Source organism: Rhincodon typus, chromosome 8 (genome assembly GCF_021869965.1).
Source record: "Rhincodon typus isolate 14 chromosome 8, sRhiTyp1.1, whole genome shotgun sequence".
In the NCBI taxonomy this organism is placed as follows: Eukaryota; Metazoa; Chordata; class Chondrichthyes; order Orectolobiformes; family Rhincodontidae; genus Rhincodon; species Rhincodon typus.
Window position 1 is genome coordinate 80,020,818 of NC_063339.1, and position 22,920 is coordinate 80,043,737.

The window sequence follows — 22,920 nt, forward strand, 5'->3', positions numbered from 1 at the left end:
ACCCCCTTCCCCTCCCCCTTTTCTGATGAATGGTCTAGGCCCGAAACATCAGCCTCTCTGCTCCTATGATGCTGCTTGGCCCGCTGTGTTCATCCAGCCCTGCACCTTGTTGTCTCAAATTAGTGAACCAAATAGGTTTTTACAACAACCGATCATAGTTTCATGGTAATCCTTACTGAAGTGAGGTTTTAGGTCTATATTTATTAAACTAATTTAATTTAAATTCCATTTGCTGTCATGGGATTTAAACCCAAGTCCCCAGCCTTTACTACTATTCATTTGTCTCCCCTGTTGGTTGAATACCCATTGAGAAGGTTTTTAAAGTTTTAACGTAGATTTGATATTGAAGAACTGTAATTGCTCGAATTTATTTTAATTACAGAGCTAGTTGAAAAACTGATTGAAGAGTGAGGTTGCTAGTAATTGGGAAAAGGCTGAACACTTTTATTTTGAAATAAATATCAGCACTTTATGTATTTCTTGTTAGTGTCATCCAATAGAAATTGCAGATTAGGTACAAGTGTGGGCTATAGCAATGCTATTTTAGTGGAATATGTCTCACCAACATTGAGTAATCAGGGAAACAAAACTTGCACTTGCACACACGATATATCATCATAGTATTTTACCAACAAATGTATAAAAAAGTTAAAGTTCACACACAGTATTTCATGATATACTTGGAGAATGTGTTGTAATAATCTGACCAGTGCAAATATGTATTAATGATTACATTTATGATTAGTTTATAAACTAGAGTCATGTCTGGATTTCTGACTCACCACATCTGGTTTGTGGTTAGCGCATCAAACAACATTGTCCTTTTCCCTTGTCCACACTGACTTGTCAGCACCAGTGGTGTTAAACATTTGAGAGTGAGTTCCATAGTGTTGCATTGAAATATCAACAACTGCATCACAGTTGCTTGCTGTTTGCTCTGTTGGGGAAAATTCAGCAAACTTTGCGAGGTGATGTACCGACATTGAAGCTTATGCTTAAACTTTCTTTCCCCACAAGGGAGAAGACAGATTCCTATTTCTGTGTTCTGTTTAATGATGAGCAGCACTTGCTTGAGCATGTCATTTATTCACTCCAGAGGTCACTAGGCTGCTCACAAAGAGAAGCACAGAATCACACCACCTTGATAGATAAAGAGGTAAGTGCCATTAGTGTTTGTGGATTTTTTTTATGCAACAAAAGGAACTTGCATTTACATAGCATCTTTAAGGCAGTAAATATTTTGAGGCACTTCACAGGAAAGTAATCAGAGAAGCAAAGATACCACTCAGCCAAAAAGGGTGCCATTGGGATGGGTGATTGAGTGCTTGGCCAAAAAGCGGCTTTTAAAGAAAATGGGGAAAGTTGCAGAGCTCTGGGCTCTAAAGTGAGATGGCTCAGTTGCCAAGAGTGGTGTGAAGGAAGTCAGGGATGAAACTAAAGGTCGAGGTTGGTGAAATGCATTATTCTAGGAGAATAATAGCATTGTAGGAGGCACAGAGATAGGCAGGGTGGGAAACCATAATGATCTAAAGATGTGGATAAAAGTTTGAAAAAAAGAATGTTAATAGTTAACCAAAGCTGCAGTTATATTGCCACTTGTATTTTGGTAATCTGAAAGTGACCATGCCTGTGGATGCTCTGATCTCAAGAGAACCCTTGTATAGATCCATTTTATGCCATCTGGGTTTGATATCATGTAGATTTTTTTTGAGCTAGGCTTTAGGGTGTCCAAGGAATCCCTTGCACTCTTGATTAACTTGTGGAGCTTTTGAAATGCTTTGGGCAAGTGGCACTCCCAACTCTTATACTCAGAACATTGAAAATGTACCAGATGAGAGTGGAGTTCTGCATGTAAATAAACAGTCCCTTTTATAAGATCAAATGTACTATTTAACTAACAGCTTAAGTTCTGTTATTTGAGTTGGATTTGATGATCAAACAAAAAGTATAAATTAATTTTTAATTTTTTTTAAGTTGTAAAAACAGAACTAACCTTTAAATCGGATACCAATATCTAGGTTTTTTAAGTATTTTTTGAACTTTTCAGTGTTACTGTCTGAACTGTTGTGTAGACAGTTATTTTTACAGATGACTGTACCTTTCTATTGATTGTGTTAGATCGCTCAAAAAAAATCTACATTATCTACAGTTGTTAATGCAGTCAGCAAAATCGTAGTTAACTGCATTCAATGCTAAACTCTCTGATCTTTACATTATTTAATGTAAACTTGCTTATTTTGTTTTAAGAGCTATGATTTGAACTTCACTGCAGATCCTTCAAATTTTGTTTTGTGTTATGTGTCTCTAGGGTCGTAGAGCAGTAAAACATGGAACACTGCAGTCATGTGAAGAGACAAAGTTACAAGTTTTTGTAAGTAACATAAAATGCTTGCTGCGTTCATTTAACAATTGCAGTTGAAGATGACAGTAGTGGCACAGGAAATTATGCAGTGGGTTCTTTAATTATTCCAAGCATTAGCATCATTTCTAGGTGGTGAGCTTTTATTATGTGAAGAATGTACATAAGTAATTAATCTGGTTCAGATCACTCATAAAATGTACCACAAATTTTATCTCCAGTTTTCTGGAGATTTTGAGTGATACCTGGGTAATGTAGTAGATAAAGGTGCTTTTCTTTAAAACCTTAAAGTGCTGCATACCCCATAGGTTATCTAGCGCACTTTTTTCTCACAATTTCTATCCACATCTCATAGTGATCCGTGCTTTTCCTCCATGCTGATCCCTAATGTTACTGGCTATTCAGAAAGGAAGAGAACATTTCATTTGTCAGATTACTTTACTTAAGTTATACATGCTGCTTTAAATGTTAGGGATGCATTTTCAGTGAAAAACTAGTGAAAGCTTTTTACTTATTTTCAACAATGTTCCAATGCTTTGTAGTCACGTTGCTGCGTTTTAGATAAAGGTGCATTTTATTTTTAGTATCTGCTGGTTGACAGCTGGAGTAAGTATATCGAGAAATACTACATAAGATGTACAGCACAAAAACAGGCCACACAGCCCACATAATCTGTACTGGTCTTTGCAACAGGTGCCCCTTCAGTTTGCTCTGAACATGACATTCTATTGTTATTGCTTTTGATGTTTTTTCAGCTTCTCCTTAAATGCATCCCTGCTATTTACCTGAGTTGCAGCTAGTTGTAGCAGGCTTTACATTCACACTAATAATTGCATTTATTAGAGACTATCTCCTTTATGGGCCCTGGTTTTACTTTGCTTTGCAGTGCATGTGCATAGAAACATAGAACCAGAGGTTAGGCCTTTCAGTGCTTTGAGCCTGTTCTGCCATTCTAAATGATGGCTGACCATCTACCTCAGCCTTATTCAACAGGATGCCCACTGAGGGGCTCTCAGATGGCCTGCTGTTGCAGTTCTAAATACAGAAAGTACAGCTGCAATGTTATGCACAGAGAAGCACCTCCAATCAGAGGAAGGGTCACTGGACGCAAAATGTTAACTCTGATTTTTCTCCACAGATGCTGCCAGGACCTGCTGAACCTTTCCAGCAATTTGTGTTTTTGCCTCCAATCAGAGGCTGTTTTATTCCCTCGTTTGCTGAAAGTCTCGCTTACAGAGGCTCTCTCTTTCCTATTCCTCTGAGAAAGTCGGGGAGGGAACAAGAGAGAGAATGAAAGAGATAGGAAAGAGGAGAAAGTGTGTGTGTGCGTGTGTGTGTGTGTGTGGCGGGGGTGGAATATGTGAGGGCTTGTAGGAGGGCGGGGGCGTGGGTGAGGGAAATGTGGTGCATGTGCAAGTGGGAATGATGAAAGCTAGAGAGGGGATCTGCGAGAATTGCAGGCAAATAGAGCTTCAAGACGGAGCATGCAGATGAGAGGAAAGGTTAGATAGAGAGTTCAAGTGTACTTATTAAGAAGGGAGAGGGATGATGAGAGAGAGAGATAACATACGACGGGAAGGAAGGAGGAAGCGAGCAAGCTGAGTGCTACAATACAGCATGTAAGTGTGAGGATGTACCTTGGAGAGATTGCGCAAGTGAGTTAGGGGGCATGTACGCAAGAGGGAGGCCAAGAGCCAAAACAGATACTGAAAAGAGATGGTGGTGTGTGTGAGAGCGAGAGAGACCCTGCACCCTGAATGTGGTCCTGACACATGCCCACCCTTTCCCTCCTTTCTTTCTTCCTAAAACCTATTCACACAGGTTGGGATTGGAGGAAGGTTGCTGGCTGAATGTTGCAGTTCTAAATACAGAAAGTACATCTGCAATGTTATGCACAGAGAAGCACCTCCAATCAGAGGAAGGGCCATTGGACCCGAAATGTTAACTCTGACCTCCTCTGAGGTCAACTCAGTGTGCAACAGCAAGGTTACGAGTGCCTTAAACTCAAGTCTTTGATTCATCCCTGATCCCCACCACTTCCCTGCTGATTGGCAGTTGAGGCTGGGTCTGTCTCTCCAGCTCTGCTTAATAATCGAAAGGGCAGAGAAAGATTTTGTTAGTGAGCTGGTTAGCCTAAAATTAAAAGGGGTAGACTATTTAAGATTGAGGTGAAGGGTCTTTAGAAGCCTCTGCTCCAGAGGGCTGTGGAATCTCAAACATTGAGCAGGTTCCAGATAGAAATCAGCAGATCCTTTGAGACCATTGCCATTTAGGAATATGAGGATTTTGTAGATAAATGACGCTGTGTCGATGATCAGCCATGATTTAATTTCAATGGCCGAGCCAGCTGAGCAGGCTGAATAGCCTACTTCTGTAACCATGAATGAACTGTAAACAATGAATGAATGTATTGAGACAAAAAGATGAAGTACTGGATATATTCAATATCTGTGAAGAAAGAAGCTGAATTACAATTACAATTTTGTAAGAATGATAGGTGTCTCACTCAGCAATCACTACTCTACCATCATCACACATACAAATAATGGATTGTGTAAATTGACATTTAGCTAAATCAAAGATAATGTTGTTGTCATGTGCATTTTTAATTTTTCTTTCAGAATATTACAAACAGTGTATTCCAGTCACCCCTACATGCTGAAATTCTTCACTCAAGTGTTGTATCCCATCAGACCTTTGCTTTACGTCTTCTCTCCTGGCTCAACCAAGTTGTCAGTAACTCAGGCAAGTGCAAGCCTTGTTTTAATGAAACAGATATTTTAATTATACAAACTGTGGAATGGAATAAATATTAACCACTTGCAAGATATTAGCCTGACTTAACTATTGATGTTGTTTCCCCAGTCATGTGCAAACTTCACATATGCTCTTTGCATCCTACTGGTGATTACTAAATGTGCAAAAACTGGGTAATATTTTGGTGCCTTGATATGCCCTGCCATTAATTGCCAAGACTCAGCAGATTCTTCTATGTTCAACTATATCAATGCCTTGGTCTTATATTGTACTGTGCTTAAAGCCCAGTTTTGCTTTCCCGATGATGCCATTGGACTGCTTGTGGATGCTTAATAATTTAAGTATGACCTTTAACTCTTGACCAGCTCAATAGTCTTTACAGCTTGTACCCTATTTATTTGTTGAAAATTCCCAAATCCTAAATATTTCTGCATGGTTTTCTAACATGTAAATAGTGTTAGTTAATATCCTTCCTTATGTCTTTTTTATGAAGACCATCAATGATTTCAGTGCTGAACCCTGAAAGACTCTGATCATTCCTTTAAATGATTGTACATATCCTGGCAAAAGTCCTTTCAACCTGTGAACTTGGAACCAGTTAATTATTGAACCACTAGTTTGAATTTATCTTTGGATAGCTGTTCTGTGGTATTTTAATTAGGAATATAACACAAACTGAAGTTTGGTCTCTTCCACAAATAGCTCAATTCTGTTGTGAGGCAGGAACTCTGTTTTCAAAAACTGCTTTCTAACAACTGCTAAATTCATAGATCACATTCTTTATAATATCTTCCATTTTGTTCAATGGCTGACTTCCAATTAAAAGATCTAATTCCAGGGTCTGATGCCTTCAGTTTCTTAAATTTTGGGATGATGTGAGTGTTCCTTTATTCATTGGAATAGAGTTTTATGAGCCATAGTTCACACAAAACATTGCCAATTTGCTTCACTACAGGATTATCCTCATCAGGTTCAAGTCGCAAGTGTCTTAATCCTCAATTATGATCTATCTTTGCTGATAGAGGTAAATTTGAGTTTGGGTAGATGCAAATTGTTTTTCTTTTGTTCAAACAGCTGGATTACGTCAGATTTTCTGTGAGGTGGTACTTAACCAAGAACCAGACTCTAATCAACCTTGCCTGATCAGCAAATTAATGTTGGCTGATGCCAAACTTTGGAAAGGTGAGTAAATTAATACTGTTGCTGTTACCAATCATGTCAGCAACTAGTTGAGTTCCAATTGATTGGCTAACCAAGTCCCAGGACTGTGTCTCTTGAGGGTCTCCTACTTTTCTCAGAATTTTCAGTTTGTCATTCGAACATTTCTTGTTTGTCTGACACACGAGTCAGAAAATGGCTAGCATCTTAGTAATAGAGGTTAGTTTGTAATAATGGGTCCCAGTCTTTCTCTGTTTAACTGAATATCTCTGCGATATCCCCACGATCAAACCGTAATTTGAAAGCCCTATGCTATTGTTGACTGCGAGGTGCTTCCTGCTGCATAATCGTCCATTAATCCAAAACTTGCAGATGGATACCTAACAATGGTACTTGAAAGCTGTACTTTTAAATTTAATTTCTGGCCATTGGCCACTTCATTTGGAGAGAGAATTCATTACGGTCCTGTTTACACAATATTATTGTTTCCATGGTAATCTAAAAGTAATTGCCACATCACTGATCATTAAATGTTTAATATTAAGAACTCCTGAAATAACTTGAGATTCAGTAGTAATTTCCATAAGAGAATTGGGCATCTATTTGAAAATGAAAATTTTGCAGTGTTCTAGGAAAAGGGATCAGTGGGATTAATTTGATTTCTCTTTCAAAGAGCTGGCGCAAACATAACGGGGCAAGTAGCCTTCAGTGCTTAAGACTCCTTGATTCTAAAATTCACGTTTGCATTGCAAGTGAAATCCCTCCCAAGGCTTGGTTGCCATTCCTTGTGGAAGTTTTATAAATGGTATTCTTTACATTGCTACCAAGCCCCACTTCTGAAACTGATCTTAGTAACGGTGACCAAAAGTTTGGCTACAGGGGTAGATGTTATGGAGTGATGCAGCAAAGTGGAAAGATATAAGGAGGGAATTACAAACTTGAGGTGTAGCCAGGAGGGACAAATGGCAAGAGTTGAGGTAAAGGAAGGGAGCTTGCAGAAGATGACCAAGCGCCTGGAAGTTAAATTGCTTTTTAAAATCTGTTTGCTTGCTTTTTAAAAGCATAGTCTAGATTTAAATGAATGGTCTTCAAATTGTCTTATGAATTCTGCTGAGTAGAGGCTACAAAATGTGCTTTCGGTTTTATTCGTGAATGGTGAAAATGGAATATATAGCCTTAATGCGGCTATGTTCCGAATCCAAAGTGTGAATTCAGGCCATTTCTTGGTATTCTAACGCATCACTCATTTACCACATGCGTTTACATTTATATTGACCATTTTGCTTATGATTGCAGATAGCTACAAGGTGTTTGTCATGATGCTACTACAGTGTAGATTTAACCAAGGAACAGGCAGAATAAATATGCATTCATTTTTTCAATGCAGGAGCACGCAAAGTCTTCCATGAACTAATAGTATGCAGTTTGCTGATGGAAACAGAATGCAAGAGACTCTTTGCTATTGAATTTGTCACTGTGAGTACTTGTTTTATTCTGGTTAAAGCCCAGCAGTGACTGAGATTCAGAAGCACCCCTTCACTCCCAAAAACCCTGAATTGGCAGTTTTCTTGTAGGGTGTAAGTTTGAGAAGTTAAATTTGAAAAGTTAAATGGTGACAAGTAAAATATAAAATTTGGTTACTGAGAAAGCAACAGTAAAAGTAAAAGCAAAAGTATGCTGTTTAAGCACATTAATTATGGGAGTAATCCTTAGTGCAAGGCATCAATTTTGAAACTACTAACTCCAAAATTATGCACAAGTCCAATAGACTAGACTTTTAAAAAGCTCTTTCCACTTTTGAGGGAGTGCAGAGCTTGGGGATGTAAATGTAAGATAGCCATTGATAAATCCAACAAACAATCTAGGGAAAAGTTCTTTGTTTGGCTGTGGAACATGCTGCCACTGAGTAGATGAAACAAATTGACTATCCCTTTAAATGCATCTATCAGCATGTGAGACAGAAGGGACATGACAGCACTTGTCATCAAGGCCACGTGACTGACTGACTCATGAAGGAACCCTAGCAAAACTGGAATTACTGGCAATTGGGAGGCAAAATCTGCTGCTTGGAGTCATACCTGGTACGTGGGAAGATGGTTGCGATTGTTGGAGGTCAGTCAGCCCAGCTTCAGGACATCTCTGCTGGAGTTCCTTAGGGTAGTGACATACGCCCAACCATCTTCAGCTGCTTCATCGCTGACTTTCCCTGTTTCATAAGGACAGGAATGAGGATGTTTGCCAGTGATTGTACAATATATACCATTTGCAACTCCTTGAAAAGTGAGGCATTCCCTGTCCAAAAGCGCAGTATCCAGGATTGAGCTGAAAAGTGGCAAGTAACATTAAAAGTGCACAAATGCCAAGCAATGACCTTCTCCAATAAGACGTAATCAAACTGCTGGCTCCTGACTTTCAATGGTGTTATCATCACTGAATCCCCCACTGTCCACCTCCGAGATGTTAACATTGACCAGAAACTCAACTGGATTTACCATATAAATATTGCGCCATGAGCAGAGGCTAGGAATCCTGCAGAGACTAACTCACCTACTGACTCCTCAAGCTTGCCCCCTATCTACCAGGCACAAGTTAGGAATGTGATGGAATACTCTTCACTTGCCTGAATGTCTACAGCTCCAACAACACTTAAATGAGATAGTGAGTGGAATCTGGCATGAAGCACATACAGCTGATCTGATAGATTCTGATTTGATTTAGTTTGATCTATTATTGTCACATGTCCCAAAATAAAGTGAAAAGTATTGTTTTGCATACTAATCAGGCAAACCATTTCTTCATAAGTACCACAGGGCAATAGAACAGACTACAGAATGGAGTGTTACAGTTACAGAGAAGGTGCAGAGAAAGATCAACTCTAATATAGATGGGTCCATTTAGAAGTTTTATAATAGGGAAGAAGCTGTTCTTGAACATAGAATCATAAAAGATCATAGAATCCCTACAGTGTGGAAACAGGCCCTTCGGCCCAAAAAGTCCACACTAACCCTCTGAGCATCCCACCCAGACCCATCCCACTATAGCCCACCTAATCTACACATCCCTGAACACTATGGGCAATTTAGCACGAGCAATCCACTTAGCCTGCACATCTTTGGACTGTGGGAGGAAATCTGAGCACCCGGAGGAAACCCACGCAGACACGGGGAGAATGTGCAAACTCCACACAGACAGTTGCCCTAGGGTGGAATCGAACCTGTGTCCCTGGCACTGAAAGACAGCGGTGCTAACTACTGAGCCACCGTGCCGCCTCCAAATGTTGGTAACTTTAGTATCTTCTGCCTGATGGAAGAGGGTGGAGGAGAGTATAATTGGGATGGAAAGGGTCTTTGATAATGGCTGCTTTCCCAAGGCAGCAGAAGTATAGACTGTGTCAGTGGAAGGAAGGCTGGTTTTAGTGATGGACTGGTGTGCATTTACAGCTCTCTTTAATTTCTTGTCTTGGGCACAGCCGTTACCATGTGATGCATCGGATAGGATGCTTTCCATGGTGTATCTATTAAAATTAATGAGTCATTGTGGACATTGTGAAATTCCTTAGCCTTCTGAGGAAGTTGAGGCTTGGGTATGCTTTCTTGATTGTAGCTTCAATGTGGATGGACCAGGATATATTGATATTTACTTCTAGTAACTTGAAGCTCTCAACCACCTCAGCACCACTGATACAGGCAGGGGCATGTCCTCCATTTCATTTGCTGGAGGCAGTGACCAACTCCTTTGTCTCGCTGAATTTGAGAGAGAGATTGTTGTCTTTATACCATGCCACTAAACTCTCTCTCTTTCCTGTACTCTAGCTTATCACTGTTTGAGATCGGAATGACTATGGTGGTATCACCAGCAAATTTGCAAATGGAGTTAGTGCTAAATTTGATCACACAGTCACGAATGTGTAAGGCGTATAGTAAGGCTGAGTAGGCAGCCTTGCGGACACCTGTGTTGAGGATTATTGTGGAGGAGGTGTTGTTGGCTATCCTTACTGACTGTGGTCTGCGGGTCAGGAAGTCGAGGATCCATTTGCAGAGGGGTAAGCAGAGGCCTAGGTCTTAGAGTTTGGGGATAAGTTTTGTTGGAATTATGGTGTTCAAGGTGGAGCTAAAGTCAGTAATTGTCACCGTAAATCAACATTCTCTTAAGATGAGATAACAAAGTGTGGAGCTGGAGGAACACCGGCTAGGCAGCATGAGAGGAGCAGGAAAGTTGACGTTTCGCGTTGGGACCCTTCTTCAGAAATGGGGGATGGGGAAAGGAGCTCAGAAATAAATAGAGGAAGGAGGGATGGGGCTGGGTAAGGTAGGTGGGATGGTGATATGTGAGTGCAGGTAGGGAGTGGTGGGGATTGGTGAGGTGGGAGAGAAGATTAACAGGTTGTGTCAGGTCAAGGAGGCAGGGATGAGAGGGAGGGTTGGTCATGGGATGGGGTGGTGGGGTGTGATTTTGAAACTGGTAAAATTCACATTTAGGCTGTTGGGCTGTAGGCTCCCAAAGCGGAACATGAGGTGCTATTCCTCCAGTTTGCGGGTAGTGTCATGGTGACATTGGAGGATGCCGAGGATGGGCATGTGACCCAGGGAGTGGGAGGGCGAGTTGAAATGGTTCGTGACCAGAAGGTGTCATTTGCTGCGAACAGAGTGCAGGTGCTCTACAAATCGGTCTCCGAGCCTCCGCTTGACCGATGTAGAGGAGGCCGCACCACGAGCAGCAAATGCAATAGACCACATTAGTGGATGTGCAGGTGAACCTCTGGCTGATGTGAAAAGTTTGTTTTGTGCCTTGGGTGGAGGTGAGGGGTGAGCTGTAGGGCCAGGTGCAGGGAAAGGCACTGGGAGTGGTGGGGTTAGTGGGGAGTGTGGAGTGGACGAGGGAGTCATGGAGAGAGTGGTCCCTACGGAAGCAGATAGGGGTAGGGAGGGAAATATATCTTTGGTTGTGGCGTCAGATTGTAGGTGGTGGAAATAGCGGAGAATGATATGTTGGATACAGAGGTTAGTGCGGTGATATGTGGGGACAGGGAGGATCCTGTCTTTGTTTTTGTTGTGGGGAGGGGATGTGAGGGCAGAGGTGCAGTAAATGCAAGAGATGCGGTCGAGAGCATTTTTGACCACTGAAGGGGGGGAGGTTGTGGCCCTTGAAATAAGAGGACATCTAGGATGTTTGGGAGCAGACGCAGTGGAGGAATTGGGACTAGGGGATTGCCTTCTTGCAGGAAGGTGGGTGAGAGGAGGTGTAGTCTAGGTAGCTGCGGGAAATAGATGTCGGTTTTGAGGCGGTGACCAGAGATGGAGACAGAGGGGTCCTGGAAGGAGAGACAGGCATCAGAGATGGTCCAGGTGAAGTTGAGGTTGGGGTGAAAGGTGTTAGTAAAGTTGATGAACTGTTCAAGCTCCTTGTGGGAGCACAAGGCAGCGCCGATACGATCATCAACGTAGCGGAGGAAGAGGTGGGAGATAGTGCCAGTGTAACAGTGAAAGAGGGACTGTTCCACGTATCCTCTTAAAATGAACTGTAATAAGGGGAGCACAAGGCAACCATGGCTGACAAGGGAAGTCAGGGACAGCATAAAAGCAAAAGCGTACAATGTGGTGAAGATTAGTAGGAAGCCAGAAAATTAGGAAGTGTTTAAAAACCAGTAGAATACAATTCAAAAAAAAGGGGAGAATATGAAATATGAGGGTGAGCTAGCTAGTAATATAAAAGAAGAGTGCAAGAGATGTTTTAAATTTATAAGAAGAAAGAGAGAGGCAAGAGTGAATATTAGACGACTGGAAAATGAGCCTGGAGAACTAGTAATGGGGAACAAAGAAATGGTGCAGGATTTGAATAAATATTTTGTATCAGTCTTCACAGTGGAAGACACCAGTAGCATTCCAAAACTTTGAGAATCGGGGGCAGGGGTGAGTTTAGAGGCCATCACAAAGGAGGACATGCTGGGGATGCTGAAAGGTCTGAAGGCTGATAAATCACCGACTGGATGGACTACACCCCACAATTCTGAAGAAGATAGCTAAAGAGATTGTGGCACATTCTCGATCTTCCAGGAATCATGGTGTCGGGGAGGGTTCCAGAGGACTGCAAAATGGCTAATTTAACACCCCTGTTTAGGAAGGGAGGGATGTAGAAGACAAAAGATTATAGGCCAGTTAGCCTGACTTCTGTCATAGGTAAGATGTTAAGAATTCATTATGAAGGATGAGATCGCAGTGTACTGTAAAAGTTCATGGTAAAATAGGGCTGAGTCAGCACGGCTTCGTCAAGGAAAGGTCATGTCTGACAAATCTGTTCGAATTCTGAGGAGGTAATGAGCAAGTTAGGCAAAGGAGAGCCAGTGGATGTAATCTATCTGGATTTCAGGATGGCAGCTGGAAACTGCTCGTGTTAGACCGGTATCAGTGTTGGCATCCCAATTTTTCATGTTATACGTAAAGGTTTGGACAAAGGAACTGAGGGTATTGTTGCTAAATTTACAGGTAACACAAAAGTAGGTTGAGTAGCAGGTAGTTGAGGAAGCAGGGAGGCTGCCCAAGGACTTGGACAGGCTAAGAGAGTGGGCAAAGAAGTGGTAGATGGTATACCATGTGGGAAAGTGTGAAGTTGTGCATTTGTAGGAAAAAAGAGGTGTAGACTTTTTTTAACTGGGGAAAGACTTTGGGAATCTGAAGCACTAAGGACTTGGGAGTCCCAGTTCAGGATTCAAAGGTTATTCCAGGTTCAGTTGGCAGTTAGGAAGACCAATGCAATGTTAGCATTTTGAGAGGACTGGAATACAAGAGCAGGAATGTACTGCTGAGGCTATATAAGGCTGTGGTGAGACCACATTTGGAATATTGTGAGCAGTCTTGGACCCTCTATCTAAGGAAGGATGTGTTAGCATTGGAGGGGGTCCAGAGGACGTTCACAAGAATGATCCTTGGAATGAAGGACTTGTTCCATGAGGAGCAGTTGATGACGCTGAATCTGTCCTTGATGGAGTTTAGAAGGAATGGAAGGGGGATCTCATTAACAATTACGGATAATGAGGAACTTGGACAGAGTGGATGTGGAAATGAAGAACTCACTAGTAGGAGAGACTGGGACATGAGAATGCAATCTCAGAGTGAAGGGACGGCCCTGTAGAATTGAGATGAGGAATTTCTTCAGCCAGTGGGTGGTGAATCTGTGGAACACATTGCCACAGAAGGCTGTGCAGGCTAAATTATTGAGTTTATTTAAGACAGCGATAGATAGGCTCTCGATCTGTAAAGGGATCAAGGGGTAAGGGAAGAAGGGAGGAGAATGGGATTGAGAAACAAATCAGCCATGGTTAAATGGCAGAACAGACTTGTTGGGCCGAATGGCCTAATCCTGCTGCTATATTTTACTCTCGTACTGTCTTAAGATCGAATACGCTTTAAAAATATTTAGTCTGTTTCCATAAACTTTAAGCTTCTGAGAGAGAAACAAAATGGTTTCATCTCTGTTTAAGTGAGCGACCCCTAATTTTTGAACCGTAATTTTAAAACATTCCATAAGAAGATAGCCCTCTCGGGCCTACTGACCTGTTTCTGTGCTGTAAACTGTTTGTAAATAATTATAAGTGGTTAAACTCACTACATCAGCCAGGAGGTTTTGCATAGTATGGTTGAAAGGGAATGATCATGTTTTGTCCCCAATAGCACTACAAGCAACTTCAGTTGGAGTTTGTGGAGGATGATCATGACCGCAATGTATCAGTAACTACACAGTCTGTTCAAATATTCACTGTCCCAACACTGGTAAGTGGAATAAGTAAAATGCGTGACAAATTTACATAGGAATGAAGTGTGCCATGATATTTGTCCTTGTAGAGCATCAGGTCCAACGTAAAAGGGTTGAGTAGATGGGAACCTGTGTAACCTGATAAGCGATTGTATGTGGAAAATCAGAGGATAGAAACAGTATGGGTGGAGATAAGAAATAATGAGGAGTCTCAAACACTTGTGGGAATTGGTTTTAGGCTTATTATGTGGATTTCTGTACTTTTTGAAGAACACGTTAATGAAGAAATAAAGAAGTGTAACAAAGTCAATGCAGTGATTGAGAGGGAGCTCAATCTTCATAAAACTACATAAACCTAATTGATGAAAAGTACTTGTAGTATTATGTTACTTTCAAATAGTACATGGAAAAAGGTGGATTGATTTAAGAACAGTAGAAATGGATTGGCTGTGCTAAAAAAATTGCCCAGTGTCCAGGTACGTGCAGCCGTGGTAAATGCCGGGTTACAGGTGTAGGGTAGGGGTCTGGGTCTGGGTGGGATACTCTTTGGAGAGTCAGTGTGGACTTGATGGGCCAAATGGCCTGCTTCCCCACTGTAGGGATTCTTTGGGGTTCTATCTCCTTAGGGTGCTGTGGGTGGTTAATTGTTGAGTATAATCAAGACTGAGTAGGTTAGCTTTTGAGACTGTAAGGAAATTGGGACAGCACGGTGGCTCAGTGGTTAGCTGTGCTGCCTCAGCACCAGGGTTCGATTCCACCCTTGGGTGACTGTGTGGAGTTTGCACATTCTCCCCCTGTCTGCATAGGTTTCCTTCGGGTGCTCTGGTTTCGTCCCACAATCCAAAGATGTGCAGGTTAGGTGTATTGGCATTGCTAAATTGCCCATAGTGTTCCGGGATTTGTAGATCAGGTGGGTTAGCCATGGGAAATGCAGCTTTAGAGGGATAGGATGGGTATGGGCGGGTGTGATGTTCTTTGGTGGGTCACTGTGGACTTGATGGGCTGAATAGCTTCCACATTGTAGGGATTTGATGATCCTAAATAGAGAAGTATGGTAACTGGGTGGGTAAGTGTGCAACCATGGTGCTATTAGATGGTCACACTTGTGGGGCATTCAGACCTGCTACTGCTCTTATTTTATATATTTTTAAATCCTTTGTGGTTCTCCTGAGCTATATACAAATCAACCATGATAAAAAATTATAGTGACATAAAGGTTTTGGTTTCATTTATATTTCTCGTTTTTACTTCTTGAATGAAGGTCACTAGAAAATTTTTAACTTTTTGCTAGGCTCGTCATCTAATTGAAGAACATGATGCTCTAAAAATCATTGTCGAAACAATAATCGAGCTGTTTTCTGAGCATATGGATAACGGAAAGCTTCATTTTCAGAGTTACTCCCCGGATAAATTATTCAGGAAACAAATGGTCTTATATGATCTTAAGTAAGTATCGTCATCAGGTCCCAGATTGGCCACTTTGCATTAATGATGGATTGGGTGTCAATATAAGACTTCTCAAATCATTATTTATTTCTTGATCTGTTGAAGTCCTGATTATTTTTACAAGGTTTCCAGGTAATAAGATAATACTTAGGACCAGTGTATGTACGTAACCAAAGTGGCAGCAAATCTGTTCTGAGCTTTGAAGTGTACAAGTGTTCTTTCTTAATTTTTTGCTACATAGGATTCTCAACTCTGTTCTCTCCAACTGTGCAATTATAGTCTTTTTACACCCAAGTACTGTACTGTAATTTTTTGTCAGTGGTCAATCAGTACAATGTTCTGGAAGTGCAGTGGTAGTTGTGCTCGACTCTCTGGCTATTTCAAATCATGTAGCTCTTCTCAGAGGTTCCGATGCAGTGAAGCAGTTGCTAAGTTGTTCCTCTCCATCTAGCTGAGTTTTTTGTTTTGCTTGTGCTTTACAAAGTATTTGGATTTAATGAAGTTTTAAAAAAATACTTAAATAGAACATGAAATATCTGTTAAAGCAAATCAATTCGAAGCTGTCTAGAGCAAAGGCAAAAAATTGCAGATGCTGGAAATCTAAAATAGAAAATGAAAATGTTTGAAACACTGCAGGCCACTCAGCATCTGTGGAGCAATATGTAGAGTTGTAATAACCGAAGTAGGAACACGAAAAGGTCATTTGATCCTTTTAACATCGTCTTCTGTTCAATAAGATAATGATTGATCTTCTATGTAAGCTCCATCTGCTTAAAGTGTATCTATAGCATATGATTTCTCCCGTATCCAAAAATATGTACACTCCCTCTGTCTTGATGGTTGGCTCATTTGGTTTGGATGGCTGGTTTGCAATGCAAAGTGATGCCAACAATGTGGTTTCCACACTAGCTGAGGTTAACATGAAAGATCCTACTCAGCCTCTATACTGCCCCGAGGTATGGTGACATTCGGGTTAAACCTTGATCTAACGAAAGAAAAGCCCTATGGTCCAGTAGTTCTTTAGTGACTTTAACTTTTTCTCATAGTCTTAAAAAGCTCTAATAGATTTGTCAAATGTGATTTCCTTCTGGAGACTGAGTATCAAATTATTATTTTTTAAGTGCCCTGTTACCAAATCCAGTACTGTACTTCAGTTCAATCCCAGAAGGTTCTTACGTCAAGTCATTAATTTGAAGTATGCAAATATTGGATATTTATTAATATAAATATTCAGGTGATTTGTATTTCCAGAAAATTGGTGGATTAATTGTTAGGTAACTGTCTTAACCTGTTTCAAACTTGACTCCAGCCTGCCTTGAACTCTCCCACTTCTGGTTTTATCAGAGGTGGGGCAATCTTGTTGTTGGAGGCGGTATAGTATTATTTTACCAAGACCCTATCTGACCACCTAGATGATTAAGGACTTATTTGATGATTAAAAACAACCTTTTGAAGAGGTTGCTGACCTAGAGTCCTCACTGATATTATGCAAAAACTAACATACAAAATGCATTATTCATTATTTACGATGTAACATCTGTGAAAATGACTGTTTTCACTAATGTTGCAAATATTTCAAAGTTGCTTTGAGATATGGATAAACTGCTAAATACAAGCAAGTGCATCCTTCCACCAGTCTTGAGCTGTGAGGAAATGGCTTAATTTTAGCCACTTCTAAAGTGCGTTAGGGTATTACCTCTGAAACTACAAACTCCTTGAATGGAATTGCACATTGTAATGATATACAGATGCTAGGAGCAGTGAGATGTGGTTTCTCAGGCAGGTGGACTTTTGAGTAATAATTTAATAAACAGGGGCTTTGCAGTTTTAAAATATAAATGAAAACGTGATGTAAAGTCAGGAAATTATTTTCAGATAGGGCAAAAAGACAGGAGGGCAAGCAACCAGCATTATAAATGCAGAACAGATGTCGGGAACTCTTATCTTTACTAATTTCATCAAATTTATTGTTTTTTTTTGTAATAAGTACAAATGGATGCTCAATAAAGGTAGTGATGTTCAGTTAATCTACTTTGGCACACCAGCTGGCGGTGACTGGCACATGTCTCTCATTCTGTTCTATTTATTTTTGTTTTCCTTCTGTCTTTCTTCATCTTACTCTGCACCAAATTGCTACGTCATTCCTCTTTTCTCAATGTAAGATACATTGCTTATTAATCTCTTCTAATCACTAACTCTTGCAAATAGTCAGAGGCACACTGAACTCTACTTGGCTTTTCAATGCATAGCCAGTACATGATCAGTCTCTCATTACGTGGGTGGTGTGTGCCTGATCCCCAATCAGTTTCTTTTAAAATTAGTCATTCGCTTATTGATTATTATGTTATCCCACCATGCCATTTTCAAAGTGCTCCCCAGTGTCCTGGCCAATTTTGTCAATCATTGAATGTCATAAACAGGTTATCTGTTAAAGCAGTGTTGTTTGTGGTAGATTGATCTATGCAAACTGTCTGTCACATTTTCTAAATTAAAGTGGTAGCGACATCAGAAAATACTTAATTGGTTGGAAAGAATTTTGTAATGTACTGAGAGTTATGAGAGGTGCTACAGAAAAAGCCATGATCTTTATTTCCTCCCTTTTCTTTTCACCCTTTATTTTTATTTATGCACACATACCAGGCACATAGGCAGTATCCCTTTTATTGTTCAGTTGGAATTAGCTAGCTCCCAGTTATAATATTTGGAAGCAGACCATCATTTGCCCTCAGTTGTAAACAGGGGATTGGTTAAAGACAGAAAAAATTTTTGAGTGGTTAGTTATGAAATTGCCTTCAGAATTTTCAAAACTGTTGATAGGCTTAAAAACTAAAAACCTGTTCCCACTTGTGATGAGTCAACAACTAAGGATCGTAACCATCAGTCACATAAATCCTATGAAGGATTCAGGCGAGACTCTTTTGAAGCTGGGCTCTTGGTGGTTTTTGTGGTAATTCATACTATATTGTGTGTTTGCTAACCACATCACCAAAGCAATTAGCTGTTTTTCCTTTGTGCTTGTTAAGTTAAGATTGTCATTTCTGAGGAGTGAAATATATTTTCATTTTGGATTTGCACATTATTACCTTGGTGTTTCAGAACAGATGTGAACAAGAGAATTAGAAAGCGGTAAAGTCCAACCATGTTTACAAACGATTATACAGCATTGTTTTGTGCAGGGTAAATTGTGCCTAACTAACTAGTTCGAGTTTTTTGACGCGGTGACAAAGATGATTGAGGGAAAAGGGTTATTATTATCTACATGGACTTCAATAAAGCCTTTGACGAGGTCTCTCATGGCAGACTGGAACAAAAGTTGAAGTCACATGGTATCGGAGTGACCTGTCAAGATGGATATAGAACTGACTTAGTCATAGGCGACAGAGGGTAGTAGTAGAAGGATGCTTTACAGAATGAGGGATTGACTAGTGGTGTTCCACTGGAATCAGTGCTGGGACCTCTGCTGTTTGTGGCCTACGTAAATGATACGGAGGAAAACATGGCTTGCCTAATTAGTAAGTTTGCGGAGGATACAAAGATTGGAATAGGGGATTGTGAGGACGATTGTCAGAGAATACAGCGGGATATAGATCAGTTGGAAGCATTGGCAGAAAAATGGCAGATAGGGTTTAATCCAGACAAATGAGAGGTGATGCATTTTGAAAGGTCAAGTACAGGTGGAAATTATACAGTGAATGGCAGTATCACAAGCAGGCAGAAAGGCCTATTTATATACTATACATTTTTAAATAATGCTTTCTTTACAAAAAAAGTACCTTATGCTCACAAGGAGAAACTTGTGTCACTTTGTTTTCCCTTCTTTGAAGGTATGTTTTGATCGGCAAGCCACCTCTGTGGACAGACAGGCAAAGAGAGCATTTCCTTGAAGGTTTTAAAACATTTTTGAGGCTATTAAAAACCATGCAGGTAAGTAACAGTAAACTTTGAATATACCATACTCATGTTGCAGATCTTAAGTTATTAATGGCTTTGAGATAAACAATTCTTTTTGATGTAAACAGTTCCCAATAAATAATTTGCTGAGCTTAGGGGGAATATATATTAATCTTTCTCGCTCCTTTCTGTGCCAATCATCTGTCAAAAGCTGTAAGAAATTGAACAGCTAGATAATGCAGTCAGATATTTTGGGACAAGTTGGTGGTGTTTAAATTTTTCATCACCGAATCCAGATCTCTCTCTGACCTAATCTGGCCTTATCCATCTCGCTGCTTCCAGGCCTTCTAGGTCTTTAAGTTGACTGTGATCTTCCAAAACCAGACATCTGGTTTTAATTGCTTCACTATTGGAGGCTATGCATTCAGCTGCCTTGGCTCTCGTCTCTAGAACTTTCTCTCTACCTCTTTCTCTTCCTTTTAAGATGCTCCTTTAAACCTATGTTAACTGTCCTAATATTATGTAGCACCAAAGCTTATTTAGTATTGTAAAGTGTCTTATTAAATATGATAAATATTTGAGATATACAATGTGAGTTATTGTTTTTGCATGGTTGCACAGTAAGATATGGGGTGTTTGTAGAAGTATGCGTTATGGCTACAATATTGAACCCTTCAGCATCATTAAAAAAAAACTCAGAACCAGTCTAGATTCATAAACAGGTGCAGGTTAACTTGCCACAATCTTTTCAGAGCAGAAGATATTTATTCAACTGCAATTAACGAAAGAGAGCAATGTTGTTTTGTTTGGAGCACTATTTTAATTTCTTAAATAGTGGGTACTGACAATGAACTAGGTTAAATTTTTTTTCTTCTGAATGCTCTAATTTTTTATTCATTCCTCAGAAACACTATGTTGTTTAAGGTTCTAAATGCAAATACACATTCCTTTCCATACCACTGATGCAAAATAGGTGATAATGTCCTCCCTGAAGCTCATTAAGACTTCAACATCTTAGCAGTAAATCTTTAAATTTTTATGACAACAAACATGATTCAGGGTTAGGAATGGATAGATTATAATTTTTATTTGTCAGTAAAATACTGGAATTTCTTATACTTATTGATTTACTTCATTTAGATATTTAGTGAGTTGTTGAAGAGATCTGACATTATTTTGATGAATCGTTAATAGTTAATTTTATGCATTGCTTGTAGAATATGGAGCCAATGAGTCGACAGATTGGGCAGCACCTTGAGATAGAATCTGAATGGGACCGGGCATTCACTATCCAGATGCCCCTGAAATGTATTCTGACCATGATTCAGGAATGGTGTGCATCTGATGTAAGTATTGAGAATTTGTTTATATTTTCATAGATTTGCTCTGCAGTTTAGCATGTAGTTCTCCCATGTTACCATCGCTGAAAGAAAACTATGGTTACCCTGTCGTTGTTGTATGATTCTTGAATAGGCTCCTAACTAAAGAACTTGTCTTGCTATTTAAATTAGTCTGGTAAACTGTGCAGTTCAAGGACAGATAGCATAGGGCCACCTTTACAAGTATGGTGATACTCTGGTGTGCCTGTGATGTTCTGTGTACTGTCACTGTATAAAATTAATGTTTGTGCCATCACATAGTTGTAGAGCTTTCTGTTGTGACATTTTGGTGGTCGACATCTGCATGCAATCAGCTGCAACCTAAATCTGGGAGCTTCACACAGAAGTGATTGATGTTGAGTTTATGCTGCAGGCATTTAGAAAGGGCTAATTATGTTAAACTTAACACTTCTTTTAAAAAAGAGGAGAAGCAGTCGGTCAATTGGTCCTTCAAGCCTGCTCCTCCATAAGTATGATCATGGCTGATCATCCTACACAATTTCCTTTTCCTGCTTTAGCCCCAAAACCACTGATCCTTCTAACTGTAACAACTACATCTATCTCCTTGAAAACGTTCAGTATTTTGGCCTCAACTACTTACTGTGGCAGAGAATTTCACAGGTTCACCATTTTCTGGCTGAATAAATTTGTCCTCATCTCAGTCCTCAGTGGCCTACCCCAATCTTTAGATTATGGACCCTGGTTTTGGACACCTCAGTCATCGGAAACATCTTTCCCATGTTTACCACATCTAGCCATCTTAGAATTGTATAGGTTTCTATAAAAATCCCTCCTCGGTCTTCCAAACCCCAGTGAACGTAGTCCTAACCATCTAGTCTGTCATTACACATCAATCCTACCATTCCAAGAATCAGTCTGGTAAAACTTTTTTGCACTCCCTCTGTAGCCAAAACAGCCTTCCTCAGATAAGGAAACTAAGACTACACACACTATTCTAGGTGTGGTCTCACCAACACCCTGTACAATTGCAGCAACATTTTTGTTCCCGTACTTAAATTGTCTCACTACGAACCGTCTCACTATAGACCGGTGAGCCTGATGTCAGTGGTGGGGAAGCTGCTGGAGAAGATACTGAGGGATAGGATCTATTTAAATTTGGAAGAAAATGGGCTTATTAGTGATGGGCAGCATGGCTTTGTGCAGGGAAGGTCATGTCTTACCAACTTTGAGGAAGTGACGAAGTTGATAGATGAGGGAAGGGCTGTAGATGTCATATACATGGACTTCAGTAAGGCGTTTGATAAGGTTCCCCATGGTAGGCTGATGGAGAAAGTGAAGTCGCATGGGGTCCAGGGTGTACTAGCTAGATGGGTAGAGAACTGGCTGGGCAACAGGAGACAGTTGTAATAGAAGGGAGTTTCTCAAAATGGAGAACTGTGACCAGTGGTGTTCCACAGGGATCTGTGTTGGGACCACTGTTGTTTGTGATGTACATAAATGATCTGGAGGAAGGTATAGATGGTCTGATTAGCAAGTTTGCAGATTGGTGGAGTAGCAGATAGTGAAGGGGACTGTCGGAGAATGCAGCAGAATATAGATAGATTGGAGAGTAGGGCGGAGAAATGGCAGGTGGAGTTCAATCCAGGCAATTGTGAGGTGATGCATTTTGGAAGATCCAATTCAAGAGCGAACTATACGGTAAGTGGAAAAGCCCTGGGTAAAGTTGATGCACAGAGAGATCTGGGTGTTCAGGTCTGTTGTACCCTGAAGGTGGCAACGCAGGTCGATCAAGTGGTCAAGAAGGCATACAGCATGCTTTCATTCATCGGACGGGGTATTGAGTACAAGAGTTGGCAGGTCATGTTACAGTTGTATAGGACTTTGGTTCGACCACATTTGGAATACTGTGTACAGTTCTGGTCGCTACATTAACAAAAGGATGTGGATGCTTTGGAGAGGGTGCAGAGGAGGTTCACCAGGATGTTGCCTGGTATGGAGGGCACTAGCTATGAAGAGAGGTTGAGTAGATTAGGATTATTTACATTAGAAAGACGGAGGTTGAGGGGGGACCTGATTGAGGTCTACAAAATCGTGAGAGGTATAGACAGGGTGGATAGCAAGAAGCTTTTTCCCAGAGTGGGGGACTCAATTACTAGGGGTCACGATTTCAAGGTGAGGGGGGAAAAGTTTAAGGGAGGTGTGCGTGGAAAGTTCTTTACG

At 40.6% G+C, this 22,920-nt stretch overlaps 1 protein-coding gene across 1 annotated transcript in view; it reads left to right on the forward strand.

The window, feature by feature from the left end:
• Positions 1-22,920, forward strand: part of ubr1 (ubiquitin protein ligase E3 component n-recognin 1) — a 154,472-nt gene that overhangs the window by 31,119 nt on the left and 100,433 nt on the right. Inside the window, exons 6-14 of the mRNA XM_048600485.1 lie at positions 1,018-1,156; positions 2,309-2,371; positions 4,981-5,104; positions 6,191-6,298; positions 7,662-7,750; positions 13,942-14,040; positions 15,315-15,469; positions 19,294-19,393; positions 20,578-20,706. Of these exons, the coding sequence (XP_048456442.1) occupies positions 1,018-1,156; positions 2,309-2,371; positions 4,981-5,104; positions 6,191-6,298; positions 7,662-7,750; positions 13,942-14,040; positions 15,315-15,469; positions 19,294-19,393; positions 20,578-20,706 (1,006 nt within the window). The remainder of the gene's footprint in view (positions 1-1,017; positions 1,157-2,308; positions 2,372-4,980; positions 5,105-6,190; positions 6,299-7,661; positions 7,751-13,941; positions 14,041-15,314; positions 15,470-19,293; positions 19,394-20,577; positions 20,707-22,920) is intronic.